Genomic DNA, 18410 nt, shown 5'->3' with positions numbered 1-18410 from the left:
CCTGGCCCGTCACTGGCGACCTTATGAGTTTCACTGCCACAAAAGGCGGGAGCTTCACTCAAATGTATTGTTATAAATTTCAATATTGCAAATGGGCCTCTCCGCCACATGACCCTCCCCACCCCCCACTACATATTTGTTCATACCGTCACATTGGCGAAGTTTACAACAGCTTTTCAAAAATATGAATCAGCACAGAGTTACGTATAGCCCCCGGGAGGGGATGAGTGGGGTGGGGGGCATGCCCAGGCACAACCCTTGGCACTATCCCCGGCACATGTTGGCAGTGCCAAACAGGCAGTTCCAACCCGTTGCCAGGGAGTGGGGTCAGTGGGACATTCGTGAGAGCCTCACGGGACGGAGGTGGTTTCCATTAATGTGGGGGGGGGGGGGGGGGGGGGAGAGAGAACCGGCACTGAAGGGGGAACCTGAGGGCACGGTGTGGGGAGCAGCCACTGAGGGGGTGGAATGCCGGCAACACCTCCGCGATGGTGGGGGAAGTCCCTGATGATTGTCGGGGGGGGGGGGGGGGGGGGAGTATATTAACATTCCCTGTTCTGACTGGGGTGTCCTTTAAAGACGGCGCCCTGACCTCCGTTGAGCCAGGTGCCGGCACTATCAGGCCCCGCCCTTCCATAGTGACGGCATAAACCACATCCACTCATTTGTTTTCTTGAAAGAGGCTCACGGTCTGAATAGTAAACTGGTCTGTGCAACTGGAGAGCCACACACCAATCTGAGTCTGACACTTTGAACAAATATCGTAAGAGTCCACCCAATGAATACAGTACGGGCGGAATTTTGAGCCTGCGTTTGCCATCATGGAGAACAGCGATATGGGTGGAAAGTACGACGAGAATCGGGAAACGTGATTGTCGCCGGCGAGATAACATTTTCCAAGCCCCGCGCCGGTGGAATAACTAGAAATGCACGACGGATGGTCGGGGAACCTTATTTAAATGCATTAGCAAACCTTCTCGCCAGGGCTCTTTCCCGCCCCTGAGCCCCCTCAATGAATATTCATCAGTCACTAGTGTGACATCATGCCGGCACGATTTAAAACAACTGTTTAAAAACGAGAACCTGGCAACGTCACCTCCGAAGGGGATGTCGGGGGTGAGCACTCAAGTCGCCATCACCCTCCAGGGTGCCAGCTGCTGATGGGGCAACGGAGAGGATGCGGGGGACCCAGCTCAGTTCAACCCAGGGCTGTTTTTCAGTAAAACTGTTCAACTGAAATAGTCATTTGATACCTCCTCGAATAATTTGTCACAATATACTTTTTTAGTTACAGTCCGAGGATATATTTACAAACTTTCCTTCAGTCTGTAAATACTCATTCTGAATTAGAAGCTCGATTTCTGTTGGAACTTTGGACTAGAGTTTGTGATTTTCATTTTAATAGTCCTTGGAATGCTGGCAGTGTTCGAAATTTGAACCTGTTGCTGCTTTATCACATTGGGGAATAAAACTATTGTAAATAGTGGCGTGGGGTGGTTACAATGGGAAATCCCATTGACAGGAAGGGGAAGATAGAATCCCGCCACCGGCGAGCGGCGCACCTCCGAGAAACACGCAGTGGGGGACCGGAGAATCCAGCCCTGTGTGCAACACCGCAAGATTACACTAGTGTTGTAATGTGCAGTGTAACTTAATAGATTTATCTCCAACATACAGCAGATTAAGTCATTGCAAGCTTTAGTCATGGGTTCTTTGAATTCTTTACCATGACCCAGTAAGACAAATCCACAATAAAAATAATTGAAACATTTTCAGTTCTTGGCAACAGAAGAATTAATTAGTGACTGGTGGGTGTCACCAATCCAAAACCAATAGTATGAGTAGTTTGTAATTCTTAATTTGTAAAATAATTAGATAGTGGGTGGCACAGTGAGGGATAGCATTTTTTCCAGTCATTGGGATTCACTATTCTTGCTGGCAGCGCACCCCCACCAGTGGGTTTCCCAGTGGCGTGGGGTGGTTACAATGGGAAATCCCATTGACAGGAAGGGGAAGATAGAATCCCGCCACCGGCGAGCGGAGCACCTCCGAGAAACACGCAGTGGGGGACCGGAGAATCCAGCCCATTGCCTTTTCACCTCCAGGGCTGGTGTTTTAAATAATAATAATTGCTTATTGCCACAAGTAGGCTTCAATGAAGTTACTGTGAAAAGCCCCTAGTTGCCACATTCCGACGCCTGTTCGGGGAGGCCGGTACGGGAATTGAACCCGCGCTGCTGGCCTTGTTCTGCATTACAAGGCAGCTGTTTGGCCCACTGTGCTAAACCAGCCCCTAAACAGGCAGATGAAATGAAAGTCTGCTCAAGCAGCCAGCTGTAAGTAATGTGAGTGGAATTGGACTCTTAACTAATCCGAAATGACATAAATTTATTTTAGAAAAATGGCCCGTACCTTGGCACTAAATTGGTGTTAACTGACAGTGGCCACAAGGACGATTGTTAAATAAAATGGGAATGTCACCATAGGATTTCTGTTAAGCAGCTTGTTATAAAAAGGTAGAAGTAGCTTTACCCTGACCTGGCAGTCCTTTATGTTGACAGGGATTGTAAAACATACAAATTCATTCTAATCACAGCTCTGACACTAATCACCGTTTGCATGAAAATCTGTTGCTTCCTCTCAAAGCAAAGCAGCTGTAAAACTATAGTAATAATCACAATACATATTTTGCTGAACAGTAAATCCCCTTTTGCACTCGATAAATCTTCACGTCAAAGGATTACTTTTCATATTCACTGAAAATGTATCATGACATTATCTACAAGCCAAATATAACCTCTTTGTGTCCTATACAAGATCAGTGTTAACAGCAAGAGTTTATACTGTGGCAAACTTCTCATTTACAAAACCTGTTTATTTTTGTCTCACTTTTGTGTCGACTCATTTAAAGCCAAGAACTGCCGATGCTCCAATTGCTCTACCTCCCAAATTACTGAATGCTTAACTCTTAGTATTATGTAAAATTAAGGACACAATGTATGACTTCAAAATGTGGACTAAAAATGCATATATTGTATCCATCTATTTAAAGATTATTATAAATCTGCATAACTTGGCCGAGTTATCTCCCGCATCCTAACTAGACTCCGTCTTATTTTCAGCCTGGGAAATTAGTTTTTTATTCAACTACAAACAGATTAAAGACTTTAAAAATGTTTCTCGAAGTGATTGCTGATCTCTGTACTTTAAGGGCCCAGGGTTGACTGTACAGGTAGCGATGATAATTATTCCAGATCAACTGGCATTCTAGCTTCTGGCAGAGGTGAAGTGTATTATTCCATTAAATGCTGTTTTTTCTCCCTCCTTTCTTTCCTCTCAAGTTCCAAGCCAGCCAAATAACTTCAAAGCCGAACCAAAATCAGACACGAGCATTATGCTGTCATGGACACCACCACGACAGGACACCATCATCAGATATGAGTTGTATTACAGGGAAAGCGAGCATGGCAAAGAGGTACAGTGAAACATCGTCTCTGAATTAAACTTCTGAAAATGGGGACCTTGTCCCTATAGTTAACGTAAATGCTATCTTTCATCTATTAATTTTTCTCCTCGTCCCATTCATTTACATACTCCACCAACAAACAGGATGATTGAGAGAGACTACAATATTACACCTTTCTTCAAATCCCCAAGTGTATGAATATATTAGTTTAAGCTTAATTCAGTTAGTTTCTGATGTAAATATGTGAATATTATCTGCTTATTTCCTGACCGTAATTGTGGGAAGGTATTTTCTCTTGTCCGTATCGGTACCCTCCTCTTAATTTACCTCAGCTCATTGTCACGACGTCAAGTGCAGATCGGAACAGGTCAAGTGAGCACGCTCATGATGGGAGTGGAAAGCTGCCTGCAAGTCACATTTAAAGGGGTGACAGCAAAAGATTCTTGAACCTTTGGATAGTCTCAGAAGGCACCTTAGCCCATTTGCAGGCTTTAGGGGAATAAGGAGAGACAAACAAAAATGAGGGGAAAGAAAATCCAAGTGTAAGCACGAGCCTGCGGGCGAGTGATAGAGCAGCTCAGCATGCAGCTATTATCTGATGTTAGGGAGGTGATGGGGCATGAGATTTTTACAAAGTCAGTGGTCCATTATACAATTCCATGGGAACCATGCCCACAGGTCAATATTACAGCACGCCTGCATGGAGGTGAAGCCAAGCTTCCAGCTGCAACTGACTATTTCCATGTGCCAGCCTTATGCTTTCTGGTAGCTATAGCTGTCCTTTCACCAGAATGCACAGCATTACATCTGCCTCTTTCCCAAGCCAGACCTTAAAAAGATAGTTACCCACTTATATTGTAAGGTAATGGGTCTTAGCAGGCCCAAAGAGTGCCTGGCACACACAAAATCAACACCATCCAGGAAAATGATACCCCATTCACCACCTAAATGGTCACTCCCACCACCAATACACAGTGGCAGCAATATGTATCTTGTACAAGATGCACTGCAGCAACTCACCAAGGTTCCTTCCTGGCACACCAAGTGACTGTTTCCAGTCTGTACATAAAGCTAACTGAGGACTGGAATCAGTGCACAGGAGAAGAGCTCATCTGAACCTTTGGTGTACCAGTTTTGTAATTATGCAGTTCTAAACTTTCTCAAACCTTCTACACTTCTTGCCAGCCTTTGATGCGACTAAACTCTTGGATTTCTCGGTGCCCTTTTTTGGGTGCGGTTTTCCATCCTTGGGCCACGTCACCACGTTCACTTCCAGGCACCGAATGATTAAGTGTTGGAAAGCACTCTTGTCAGATCACAGTCTTCTCTGGACATGTGTGTATTCAACCAATTTATGACATTCAGTCAGGCTTCTTTGCAAGTTCTCTAGAAACATAGAACAGTACAGCACAGAACAGGCCCTTCGGCCCTCGATGTTGTGCCGAGCAATGATCACCCTACTCAAGCCCACATATCCACCCTATACCAGTAACCCAACAACCTCCATTAACCTTATTTTTTAGGACACTAAGGGCAATTTAGCCTCGCCAATCCACCTAACCCGCACATCTTTGGACTGTGGGAGGAAACCGGAGCACCCGGAGGAAACCCACGCACACACGGGGAGGACGTGCAGACTCCGCACAGACAGTGACCCAGCCGGGAATCGAACCTGGGACCCTGGAGCTGTGAAGCATTTATGCTAACCACCATGCTACCGTGCTGCCCCCTCTATTAAGGTTGAACCTTGAATTCCATTCAGGCGATGAGTTTGTCACTGCATGATGGTACCTATGTGCACTGAGGTAACTTCTAATGTGTAAACAAATCCAATAGCTTCACAAAATGCACCAATGAGTGTGACAAATGCAAATTGGGTGTTCAGCTCACTCTTTGAACTAATGCGACGCACGTGTGATATTTGCAGGGGGGGGGGCGGGGAGTGTATCTTGGCTCCTGCTCTCTCGCACCGAACACGGGTGCTCCAAATGGCAGAGGGATATCATCCTGAGTAGGTTAAAGAAACCGTAACAATTTAGGGCCCTCCAAAAGTGTTTTGTTTTTGTACGTATGACACAGCAGTGGTTGATATTATGAGCATTTTTGTCCTGAGAAAATGAAATGAAGTGAAATCCCCCTCCCCATGTGTTAGGAATAGTGGATGGGATTTCTTGGCCCCTGCACGGGCAGGCGTTGTCGTGCAGGGGAGGGGGGGGACAGGAAAATTTGGAAAACCGATAAAGGTCAGCAGCTCTCAAAATGTTCCTTTCACGCCCACAACGATGCCCACCAGTGGTGCTGGAAAATCCGGGCCTGTGTGTGGAAACATTGACCCACACAATGAGGAACACCACACCTTTTGCAAAATATTCTTCAGAATGTCACTGTTCCCCAGTGAATGGTGTGCACCACCTTTCTCACATTTCTTCCATCACAGGTTATTTTATTGGGCGTATTCCACTGGAACAAGAACAAGACATAATGAACACCCTTCTGACAGGCCATTGCTGTTAGCTGGCCACAAGGAGATAGATGATAGGGTCACACATCCAAATGTTCACATTCCCCTGCCAGTAGATGCGCAGCATCTCTTTGCGACGCAAGTGTGATATTTGTGGGTGGGGGGGGGGGGGATCTTGGCTCCTTCTGCTCTCTCACACTGAACAAGAGTGCTCCAAAGTGTTACTGCACATCATGAATATTCCATTTACTCTGCACATGACGATAATCTAGATAAATTTATATTTTCACTGAAACCCCATCTGAAAGAATAGGCTGTGCTTGAACCACAGAATCATACATGCCAATGAACTCAACTTGTCAAATAATATTATTTAACAATATAGGGATCATCTTCCAATTTGCCCATGAAGGGCAGTGTATTGAACAGGTCACCAGACCATTGTAGAAATACATCCTTATTGTCCCATTAAAATCAGTGTGGCAAGATTAGCACTAGAATGGGTGAGTGATCCTTACGCATAATTTTATAAAAGTAGTAGAGGACCTTGCTATTTCAGTATGTCATTGGCTGGGCTTCATTCGGTTTTTCATACTACCCAGAAACAAGGCGGTTACAGGCCGATCAGAGCGAGAGCGCTCTGTCGTATCTGAGTACGAAACAAACCCAGACTCATGCAATGAAAATCTTCAATCTGGTGACTGACCATGTTGTGAGAAATGAGTTTGGATGCTCTCAGCCTGCTTCCGAGGAGGTGGAATGTCCCTCGCAAAGAATTGGATTTAATCTAGCGCCTCAGAGTAATAAATTGATGCTGGCGCAGGAGGCGCTATTGTTCTGAAATCGAGATTAAAGCATGTTGTTGAGGTAGAACAAAGGGAGATTTACTCTGCAGCTATTCCGGAAATGGATGATGCTGACTGACACTGTGTACCTAAATGGGGAAGTACTGTGATGTCCATCATCAGAGTTTTGACTGTATTTCTCAATTCCATAATTTATTAATAGTTGATTGTACCTAGCGAGTGTCTGCTGTTGCAGCCTCTGTAGATATGCTGACTCAGTTTTACATCTGCCTTAATGGTTTAATCTGGTTCTTTGTCTTCAATTGCTCCACTTTGACTACAAATTGCATTCAAAGATCACTGTAATTGTCTTTCTCCCCCCCACAGCAACTTGTCACATTTGAGCCAAAGACAACATACCTTTTAGACGATCTCAAGCCAAACACTCTGTACTTCTTCCGACTAGCTGCCCGCTCTGAGCATGGCCTCGGAGCTTCAACTGCGCAGATTTCAGCTCAAACCATGGAAACAAGTAGGTTTTCTTCTGTTGCCTAATTCATGCCTATGGGGTGCTTGTTAGTCTGTTGAGATCTGTCCCTAATGTCTAGTGACTGACTGCATGAATGCAGCAGGTGCTCCTCTAATAAAACAGAGTTAGACTTCAAAAGGGGAGAAAATAGGAGAAATTTAGGATTGGAAAGATTGAGATTTTGTCACCATGTTTGCGTTTACAGTGACTAACAAGCACTTTGAGTGACGAATAGAAGCATTCATAGTTAGTTGACCTGTCTTGTTCCGTTGCTTTGAACATAAAATGCCCCACTTCAAAAATGACTTAACAAAATGGATTATGGCAATGTATAATGTACCATCTATTTTTCTTAAAGTGGTTCTAGTTAAAAACCAGCCACTGACATTTCTAATGACCAGAAATAATAACCTGACCCTGTGGTTTGTTGCATAAAAACTTGACATTCTTCTCTTTTCTTTCTAAAAAAAAAAGTGAGGATAATGATCTGCATTTCACTGGGCATGGAATGATGGGAAAATCTGTAAAGGTCAACTAACTACAAAATGATCTATTATATTTTAAGTGTCATTACTTTCAATAAAGTCCTAAAGGTCAAATGACAAGATTGAATGCTGTGCACTACTTAATGAAATGGTAATTATGTTTCACATTTAAAATTATTTCTAGTGGCAATGACTGCTGTTGTAATACCTATTTCACAGATTGTTTTCGGGTGCAGTTGATTAGATTTCTACATGTAGGACCTGTATGTCAATGCAGAATTCTTCCAACCTCAATCTGTTTGAACCTTTAGAATCAAATAGGGGAGATAGCATTTAATCATTATTGGTATTTAGGGTCAAAATTTATTTCAACAATCTAGATTTGCACCAACGCCAAAACGAAGGGCAATTTGGAATGTAACCATCAACATTATTCAATAATAATAACAATCTTTATTATTGTCACAAGTAGGCTGACATTAACACTGCAATGAAGTTGCTTTGAAAATCTCCTGGTCACCACACTCCGGCGCATGTTCGGGTACACAGAGAGAATTCAGAATGCCCAAATTACTTAACAGCACGTCTTTCGGGACCTGTGGGAGGAAACCGGAGCACCCAGAGGAAACCCATGCAGACACGGGGAGAACGTGCAGACTCCGCACAGACAATGACCCAAGTCGTGAATCAAACCTGGAACCCTGGCGCTGTGAAGCACCAGTGCTAACTCAAGCTGTAGAATATGCACATTCCTTTTGTCTGGGAGGGGTGGGCGGGGGAGCAACCAGTCCCATTGAACAGGGTGTGATAATTTAAATCTTTTTAAACAGCCCGAGGGCGTGGGTAATATTGGGGGGAATTTTCCTGGAACAGAGGAGGTGAATTCAGGTTCATGCTGGGAGTTAAGTCTCCAAAGGAATGTCAGATCAGGATACTGACATCATCCTGCCCACTTCCGATTTCACCCAGGGCAGGTTTGAAGGTTAGTGGGAAACCCCCATGGAGCAGCCGGGTAAGACATTTAACTGTTCTAATAGGCAATTCGGTAATTAACCAAGCATTCTGGTTTTTACAGCCAGTCGACCGAGTTCTTGAGCTGTCAGTAACTCCCCAGGGTCAGCCAGATGAATGCACAGTGGGGACTGCTTCATCAATGAAACTGAGAGGCTAGAAAGCTATTGTGTAGTGAAACTGAAGAGCTCCGGCCATGGCCAGGTGGGAGACTGCTGCTCACAGCACACCTCCTTTCCCATTTGCCACGATACTCCCAGATTTCCTGAAAATGGGCCACTTCCAGAAGAAAAATGCAAGTTGTTTCGTGTTACAGGAGGGTGAAAGATTGAAGAGAGATTCAGCCCTGGGTTGAAGTCCTACAGCAATTCCTATCAGTTTTACCAAGCAGCTCATCTGCCCACTCTCAGCTTCGGTATCAGAAAAACTAGCTGCTTTATAAATAAATAATTCAAGCTGCTGAGTATTCAGGACAGCGTTTGCGAATTCTGAAATTTTGCAACATGCTGCCTTGCTGACACCATTGTATTTTGGGAATGAGCGAGTTTGGGCTTGATGAACGTAAGACATCCTGATCAGAAAACCTCCTCTGAAGATGATTGTGCCATATATCCCACCGACCCAATCTCCTGAGGGAGAGTGCGATCCCTCAGGAAACACATCCCATAATATCTCTCCAGCCTATTATTCAATCCTGGCTGCTTGCTTTGCAAAGATGAGTCCTCTCTCACACTCTCTCACACAGACACACACAGTCACAGCAAGCACAGTGACCATGGCGATTTGATCATTGTACTTAACCAATAACCTCCAGTTCAATTCTTCATCATCTAGTGCTTTACTGGAGCGGTTAAGTGACACAGCATGAACTGCTTTTACCAGAAGCCTATTTCCACAGCTCAATGGAGGAAACCTATTCACATTCATGCAAACAGATAAAGTTCTGGCTTGCAAAATGAGAAGGGAAAAGGCAGCAAAAGGCTCCTGGGGTCCTGCTTCTGTTGGCAGTCTTTCCAGCTTTCTGTTTTATTTTTCAGCTTTTCAATTCCAAAACCTCATTATGCCCAAAAGGGCTTTAATTGCAGTCCCAGATTAGTTATATACCGCTGGCACTTTGCAATACACATTCATACAAATGTTTCTATTCATCTCTCTCCACCAACATGCCCATTGCAGCGCAGGTACAGTTACTACTTATATCATATTCGATAGCAATGACATTTTGGGAATACATTTTCCCCCACCGCTGCGTGAGAAAGGACCACAGGAGAGCAGTGGAAACCTCTCCCCTGTGGCGGTTATGGTTTTACATATTCCTGTGATGTATTACACCAGCTGAAAATGAATTGTCACTCAAAACAAAAAAATAGGCGCTGCACTATTGGTTAAAAAAAAATAGAAACATGGAAATGGATGTAAAGAGATCCATTTTTAAGAGAAGCACTTGTTACTTGACCTTTAAGGAGAAAAACAGGGTGTACGTGACACTCATCAGTAGCAGGTGGGTGCCACTTACAAGCAGCAAACAGGCCTCTCTGTGGGTGATAGGTAGGTACTCTGGCATTTCACTTAGATCTTTTTCTTTGGAACGTAGAAATACTTGCAACAGTTATAGAAGGTAAAGCGCACCACTGTTTGCAGCTGTTCAAGAAGGGTAGGTAATAAAAATAAAAGGATTAGAGGAATTAAAGAAATATACATGAAGTAAGAGCTATAACTACAGGTAGGTAATGTTATTTGTAGGCTCCATTTTCAGAATTTTATTTTCCTTACCATCACCCCATTTTCTAACCTTATGTTACGTGAGAGATTGTTTTTGAGATTTCTTTCATTTGCTTTTCTAAGCCAAGGTGTTATATTTAATTTATGAAAACATGTTTTGTTTTATGATTTCTTGTTTCGTTTGAGTTGTTGGACCTGCTCCCATTTGTATATTTTTTTTAATTTTCTTTCATAATCCCCTCACCTTTTCGCCTGTACTTGACCCAACTTCCAAAACAAAAAATATCAGAGCCATCAGCCCCACCTCAGGATATCAAGTGCACGAGCCCAAGTTCAACCAGCATTTTGGTAAGTTGGCTGCCCCCACCAGCAGAAAACCAGAATGGCATCATCACCAAATACTCCATCAAGTACACAGCAAGTGACCGGGAAGCAGCAAGCTCACGCAACGAGGCCTCGGATATTCCGCCAGACGCCGCGCAATACTTGCTGGAACATCTGGAGAAGTGGACAGAGTACCGCATCGTTATGACTGCCCACACGGATGTTGGAGCTGGCCCAGAGAGTTCTCCCATACTGATTCGTACTGATGAGGATGGTATGTTGGCTTAGCACAACCAATCAGCACTTTTCTCAGCCGAGCAACTCTTCCTTTGCAACTCTTCCTTTGCCGACACCTTTCTGTAATCATTGTGTCTAGTCCTCCGTTTCACTGAATCTCTCCCTCCATGGTCCTTTCTTTGAACTCCAACTCTGAAACCTCTCTCTCCGCCTATTAGAGTGCAAATTTGCTTGTATTTCAAGTTTCCCCTGTCTGATGCATTTTTTTTCTTCCTTCACCACTTTACGTATTAGATTACTATTGCTAATATTGCTCTCCCCACCTCCGCCCCCCCCCCCCCCCCCCCCCCCCCCCCCCCAACCCCCTAATAGTGTCCCTTTCAATAACTTTTATATGACATAAATAATTCAATATTCTTCTCAGTGCACGGGAACATACCTGCATTATTTTTGGCTGGATTTCATGAGATGTTGGTCAGTGAAAAGCAAACAGTCCTGGGACGGAGACCCAATATGGCTGTCATTTTTTTCCACAACAAATATATTTTTGGAATCATTTTTAAAAAATCAGATATACAAATCTTGCATTTTGTGATGCTTTGGCATTCAAAGCATTATCCTTGGCTGCCTTTTATCCTCTGTTTTTAGTATTTGTACCTTTTCCTCCATGTTTTTCACGTTTTTCCACGTTTTTGGGTATTTTAGAAAGATGCAGCTCAGGCATTTTTCAACTTATGAAGCATTTTTGGACACAGTTTCCTGCATCCCTTTTGAACAGTAGTGGGGTCTATCCTTGCGCTGCTGATTGGGGAGGGACTTGGCAACATCAGTTTTTTTTTTTTCTTTTAATCAAATGATATTCTTCCAGTTCCTAGTGGTCCTCCTCGCAAAGTCGAGGTAGAGGCTTTGAACTCAACAGCTATTAGAGTGTCATGGCGCTCACCAGTTCCAAATAAGCAGCACGGACAAATACGTGGCTACCAGGTCCATTACGTGAGGATGGAACATGGAGAACCAAGAGGACACCCCATGCTGAAAGACATCATGCTGGCAGATGCACAGGTATGGTGGCTGAGATATTGATGCTGAATTAGTGACTGTATACTTTCATAATATTCCATTGTGCAAAGAAATTTATGTAAGTTCAATTTTGCTCTTTATGTCCTCCATTCGACCAGCTGTACTGTTTTAATGGAGGGAACTTGGTTATCCTTAAGTTGATGTAAACCGCTGTGTCCAGACACATCTAAGGCAGCTCACCACCTCCCCCAGCCAGCACCCCCTTAATATCCAGAAAGGTGTGACCTACATATAAGGCGAAAGGTCTCATATTATGGAAGGAGAAAGCATGGAAGGTGGGTCGGGGGGAGGGGGTGGGGGGTGGAAGAGTGCGTGGTGTATCTGCAGCGAAGTCAGTTTTGAGCTGATAAATGGAGGTCTTAATGGTTGATCATTCGAGCTTTGGGTTGAGCAGGACATCTAAATCTGTGCACTTACCGCCAGCTCCGTTTCCTTCCCTGCTGACTCGTTCAGGCTGACTGAGATGATGCGCAACCTTCTTAATGTATTCAGAACTAAGTTTCAAATTCCATATCCAACCATCACTATTTCTGCAAAATTGTGACCAAAGCCCAAATCCTTACCTGCATTATCTCTAAATTGAACTTCCCCAATGCTCAGCTTACCAGCCTTTTGGAGCGACTGCTCCACAGCTACAAACTCCTCCAAAGTCACATACCCCACAACCTATCTGATGGTAAATTACGTCAGCTCCCTGTCATCCAGCATGTTTGGTTCAAAATCCTCATCTGCAGACCTGGACCAAGTGGACCCTGCCACTCTGCTTTATGGCCCCCTCCTTTGCTTTCCGATTCCCCAGGACTGCTGTACTGACCCATCTCCTTCTGTTTCATTATTGGCGATAGAATCTTCAGTTGTTGCAGCCTGTGACACCCTTCCCATTCTCCCTTGCCTTACCTTACCCACCTGGAAAAGCTGTATTCAGTGACACTGAAGGTGTTTACAGCAGCCAGAGAGAACAGCTTTTGTTTTACTCCCATTTACAGGGGGGAAGTTTTGGCTTTTCCAGATCTTAAAGTCTTATGGGTAATAGGGAGAGAGTGCAACAGTGTCGAAGGGGGTGGCAGAGGTAGTTGACAGGAGGGCGATGCAAGGTTCTCTATGTGAGTGAGGTTGTGAGGATATCACATGGGATTAATTGCGACAGAGGTTCAAGACTCGACTCTTGTTTTTGAACCGTAGGACCCATGGATTCGACAACCCCTTCACTTTCCTCCTCAAACAATGAGCTTTAATTTCTCATTTGAGTACGGCCGGTAGTTTTACACAAGGTAATAAAAAAAGGGTTTTGTAAATTCAAAGAAGTGGAATAAATAGTAATCCACAGTTTTAATCCCAGAAATGAATGCCCATAATATTAGCAGAATAATTCTTAATATGGAACGGAATCCCTTTCTCCTCCATTCTGTGGAGGAAGAAATCTGTGTGTTAATCATTCGGCCCCGATGTCATCAACAGCCATTTCTGTGCCGAATTCCCTTCTGTAGCCAAGCCTGTCAAAACAGATTGGAGTTTTCTGTGAGTCAGTCATGCAGTATTTTTCAAGTTTTTATTTCTAAATTTGAAGACCATGCGAGTGATTCTGTGATTTGCTGTTCCTATCCAACAGCGCATCTCAAGAAATTGCAAGCACTCAGCCCCTGAATTTTCCTCCACTTTTAACTTGAAACAGAGAAAACCAGGGACTGTGTTCAATCACCTCAGACAAACTTCCTATCCCTTTTCATGTATATATTTCCCATAAACTTGGCCACAGTATATGTTCAGCTCCCACCTTGTCAGCTCAGACCAGCTGCAAACAGTGAGTAGGTGACCTGCTCCCTGGGGTTTAAGGCAGTCGCACCCTCTTATTGCATTAGGGGTTGGGCAAGAATTTATGGATGCCCTAACCTTCCACTCAACATGGTTGAAATCGATAACTTGACCATATCGGGGGTGGGGGTGGTGATCCTTCCAAGCCATGTTTCTAGGCAACAACCCAAAAATTCCTCTGCGCGCCATGGAAACATGTTACCATTTCAGCAGGTCCTTTAAGTTATCCTGTGTGCAGGGAAATGCAAATATATTTAAAGGGCTTGCACACTTAAACAAATTGGCGGTGCGCAAAAGAAGAAAATGAGAGAGTAGATTGGTCCTGTTGCCTGCCCCAAGTCCGACTGTGGGTTGGAAGATTTTATTTTCATTATTTTCTGAGAATGCATTAAAGGTGCCAAAAGTGAGAACATAAAAGGTGGATGAGTTACAACCCACCCACCATTTGATTTAACTGCCAATAATGTTAAGTGAATAATAAAAGTAATAACCATTTCTTTCAAGCGTTGGGGCAATCTTTTTTTTCACACTTGAACAGCCAAAAAAAATCAGGTGTTATGACTATCATCAACTGACTGAATAATGCTGTACACATTTCATTATTTTATTATAGTATTTTAAAGAGACATACCTCTCTCATGCTCTACTTCCGTACTCAATAATAGAAAATGAATAAACACATATGCATAAAACACCATGAGATACATTCCAGAAATGCATAAGGTTCAAAGTTAGCAATGCAGTCACAATGAAAAGTAACTAGATGAATGCAGGGGGATGATTACAACCCAACAACAGATTATTAAAATTTGCTAATGTATCGAGGATGCATATTGCAGATGGTAATTCATAACTTAGCAGCCTATCAGACATGGTCAACTCAAGGGGAACAAAAGGAGAATTTGTTTTTTCTGGTGTATTCAATATTATTTATCTCCATATCCTAACTGCGGCCTTACATTTTTGTCTGCTCGAAGGATATTATTTTTTTAACTGCCTCAATTTTAAATTTAAGTGGGGGCTACCATTCACACTGCAGGCTCCTTAACTGAACACAATATTATGAACACAGATACCACTACGTTAACCCAGATCACAGTGATATTTGTTCCAGTGTCATTCACGCTTGGGCTGATAAGTGGCAAGTACCATACACAATACACCTGGCATTGACCACCTCCAACAAGAATCTAATAATCTCCCCTTCACATTCAATGGCAATGTCATTGGCGAATGCCCCAATATCAGCACCTTGGGATGTTACCATTGACCAGAAACTTTACTGGACCAGCATTGAAATACTGTGGCTGCAAGAGCTGGGAAAAAATTGGAGTTTTGTGGTGAGTAACTCACCTCTTGACTCCCCAGAGCCTGCCAATCACATCGCATAAGTCAGGAGCATGATGGAATACTCTCCAGATGCCTAGATAATTGGAATTCCAATAACAGCCGAGAAACTTGACACCACCCAATTCAAGCAGCTTGCTTGATTGACACCCCATCCGCCACTTTTAACATTCACTCCCTCCACACCGACACACAGTGGCAGCAGTGTGCACCATGTATAAGATGCACTGCAGCAACTTGCCAAACCTCCCTTGTCAGCACCTTCCAAACCTGTGGCCAGTACTACTTGGAACGGCAAGGGTAACAGATGCATGGGAACACCGCCAACTGCAAGTTCCTCTGCAAGTCATGCACCAACATCACTTGGAACTGTGTCGCCATGCCTTCATTGTCACTGGGTCAAAATCCTGGAACTCCCTAACAGCACTGTGGGTGTACCTACACTGCAATGGTCCAAGAAGGTGAGTCACCACCACCTTCTCAAGGGCAATTAGAAATGACAACAAATGCTGGCCTAGTCAGCAACCCCTACACCCTGTGAAAAGATCAGTAGAAGCAAAATTGATTTTTAGGGTGGGATTGTCTAGCCCAGGGGTGGGCAAACTACGGCCCGCGGGCCGCATGCGGCCCGCCAAAGGTATTTCTGCGGCCCACCAAGTATTTAAAAAAAAAAAAAAATTTTAAAGAAATTTTTTTTTTTTTTTAATTTTTTTTAAAGGTTAATGGGGGGGGGCTGTTGGGTTACTTACTGGTATAGGGTGGATACGTGGACTTGAGTAGGGTGATCATTGCTCGGCACAACGTCGAGGGCCGAAGGGCCTGTTCTGTGCTGTACTGTTCTATGTTCTATATGAGGCGCCCAGAATCATAACCGGGTGAAGTAATTATTTTACTTAATATACTATGCGGCCCTTTGTGAATTGTGAATTTCTGAATGTGGCCCTTGCACGGAAAAGTTTGCCCACCCCTGGTCTAGCCCTTCCTGGTCCTGCCGAAGTTGGCCCCCATGGCGGACTCCCCAGCCCCAGAGCGAACAAGCCATGCAAAAACCCAGGTACATTAATGGAATCAGAAGACCCTGCTGGTGTACAATGGCTCACGGCATGTGCCGTGAGAAAACACGCCGCTGGGGGGAGGGGGGTAGATCGGTTGTCAGCAGCCCCTGTTAGGCATAATACTGACTTAATGGCATTCATTGTTTTGAATGTTAGATAGTTACTTTACATCTGTGTACCATGGCTTACTCCAGAGATTCCAAAGACTTCACAGCAAATATTTTCTCTTAGTTATCTGCCAAAGTCAGATCACTAAGGTCATCTTATCTTCCCATGCTGAATCAACAGGGAAAGGATTTAAATAAAATGAGTTTTAGTCCAATAACGTTTTGACAAGTATACCTGGAACCCTCCAGAATTTTTTAGTTTTCACCAGACCCTGTGTGTGCAGGAAGTTGCTGGTGGGAATTCTTTCTGTTTCTCAGGCACCTTTTGTAAAAGTAGAAAAGGACATTGAACTCAATGTCTCACCTCCATCCAGTGAGTATGGTGCTGTATGAAAGGCAATGTTTCATCAACACGGGTACAATGGAAATGAGAAAGTAGGTGTGAAGCTTAACTTTACAGAGGGTAGTGTAATCTGGTGGGCAAATCTACAGCTAACCACAGTTTTGATCCCCTAACCGCTGCTAAAGGACACCATATTGAAGCAGGTCACCTTCCATCCAATGCCTACCTTCCATTACTGGGAGGTACTGGTCAGCAACACCAGCATCAAGGATACTGTGGATGAGCTGCTGGGGAGAACGAAAAACTATAAACAAAAACTACATTTAGAAGAGGTAACAAAAATCACAATGGAGTTTAAGAGACAGTCTTGTGCATGTGACCATTATTCACGGTTCCATGAGGACTAAGGTGTGGGCAGCACGGCGGCGCAGTGGTTAGCATTGCTGTCTCACGGCACCGAGTTCCCAGGTTCGATCCCGGCTCTGGGTCACTGTCTTTCTGGAGTTTGCACATTCTCCCCGTGTTTGCATGGATTTCACCCCCACAACCCAAAGATGTGCAGGGTAGGTGGATTGGCCTCGCTAAATTTCCCCTTAATTGGAAAAAATGAATTGGTTACTCTAAATTTATAAAAAGGGCCAGACCTTCTCAAAATTAAAATTAATTTTGTTGGGCTTTTTCTTCCTTCCATAAAGGGCTGCTTATGGTGCAGGGGCTGGTTTAGCACAGTGGGCTGAATAGCTGGCTTTTAAAGCAGGCCAAGGCAGGCCAGCAGCGTGGGTTCAATTCCCGTACTAGCCTCCCCAAACAGGCGCCACTGGAATGTGGCGACTAGGGGCTCTTCACAGTAACTTCATTTGAAGCCTACTTGTGACAATAAGCGATATTCATTCATTCAAGTTCTAAGGAATTACAGTTGCTGCCATTTGTGCACTGCTCCACAAAGATTTGCCTAAAAAAACATCTGGGCCAGGATTCTCCTCTACTCGGCGGGGCGGGGGGTCCTGGCGTAGCGGGGTGGCGCCGACCACACCTCCACACCTTTGGGGGCTAGGCCTGCGCCGGAGTGGTTGGCGCCACGCCGACTGGCAGCAAAACCGGCGCCAACGGCCTTTGACGCCCACCGGCCAGCGTCGGGGCTGGCCGAAAGGCCTTCACCGGTTCGCGCATGCGCCGGTGCGTCAGCTGCCGCTGACCTCACCACCGGCGCATGCGCGGCAGGGGGGGTTCTCTTCTGCCCCCACCATGATGGAGGCCGTGGCGGCGGCGGAAGAAAAAGAGTGCCCCCACGGCACTGACCCGCCCGTCGATCGGTGGGCCCTGATCATGGGCCTGGCCACCGTGGGTGCACCCCCCCCCCCCCGGGGTCCGATCGCCCCGCGCCCCCCCCCCCCCCCAGGACCGCGGGCCGGAGAATCGCCGCAGGGGGCTCGCCAATCGGCGCGGAGGGCACGCCGATCGGTGCGGCTCGATTTCCGCCCCCGCCAATTCCCGAGTGGCGGAGATTTCCGGCCATGGCGTGGGTGGGATTTCCGCCGGCCCCAGGCGATTTTCCCGACCCTGCGGGGGGGGGGTCGGAGAATTTCGCCACTGGACAGGACTATTTATCAAATCTCTACATTGTCTCCTGCTCCCTGCTCTTAAAG

The 18410-nt window shown here is 45.0% G+C and overlaps 1 protein-coding gene across 48 annotated transcripts in view; it reads left to right on the top strand.

Annotated features, from left to right (window-relative positions):
* LOC119970160 (receptor-type tyrosine-protein phosphatase delta) overlaps positions 1 to 18410 on the top strand; it is a 2903826-nt gene that overhangs the window by 2687000 nt on the left and 198416 nt on the right. For 29 of the 48 annotated variants that reach the window (XM_038804286.1, XM_038804284.1, XM_038804281.1 and 26 more), the window contains 4 exons: positions 3342 to 3475; positions 7100 to 7244; positions 10749 to 11057; positions 11889 to 12082. In XM_038804286.1, coding sequence (XP_038660214.1) covers positions 3342 to 3475; positions 7100 to 7244; positions 10749 to 11057; positions 11889 to 12082 — 782 coding nt within the window. The remainder of the gene's footprint in view (positions 1 to 3341; positions 3476 to 7099; positions 7245 to 10748; positions 11058 to 11888; positions 12083 to 18410) is intronic. The other 19 variants (XM_038804306.1, XM_038804303.1, XM_038804302.1 and 16 more) reach the window with 2 other exon arrangements.

Source organism: Scyliorhinus canicula, chromosome 8 (genome assembly GCF_902713615.1).
Source record: "Scyliorhinus canicula chromosome 8, sScyCan1.1, whole genome shotgun sequence".
Taxonomy (NCBI): domain Eukaryota; kingdom Metazoa; phylum Chordata; class Chondrichthyes; order Carcharhiniformes; family Scyliorhinidae; genus Scyliorhinus; species Scyliorhinus canicula.
Note: the sequence above shows the minus strand (reverse complement) of the source record. Positions and strands in the feature narration are given on the sequence as shown.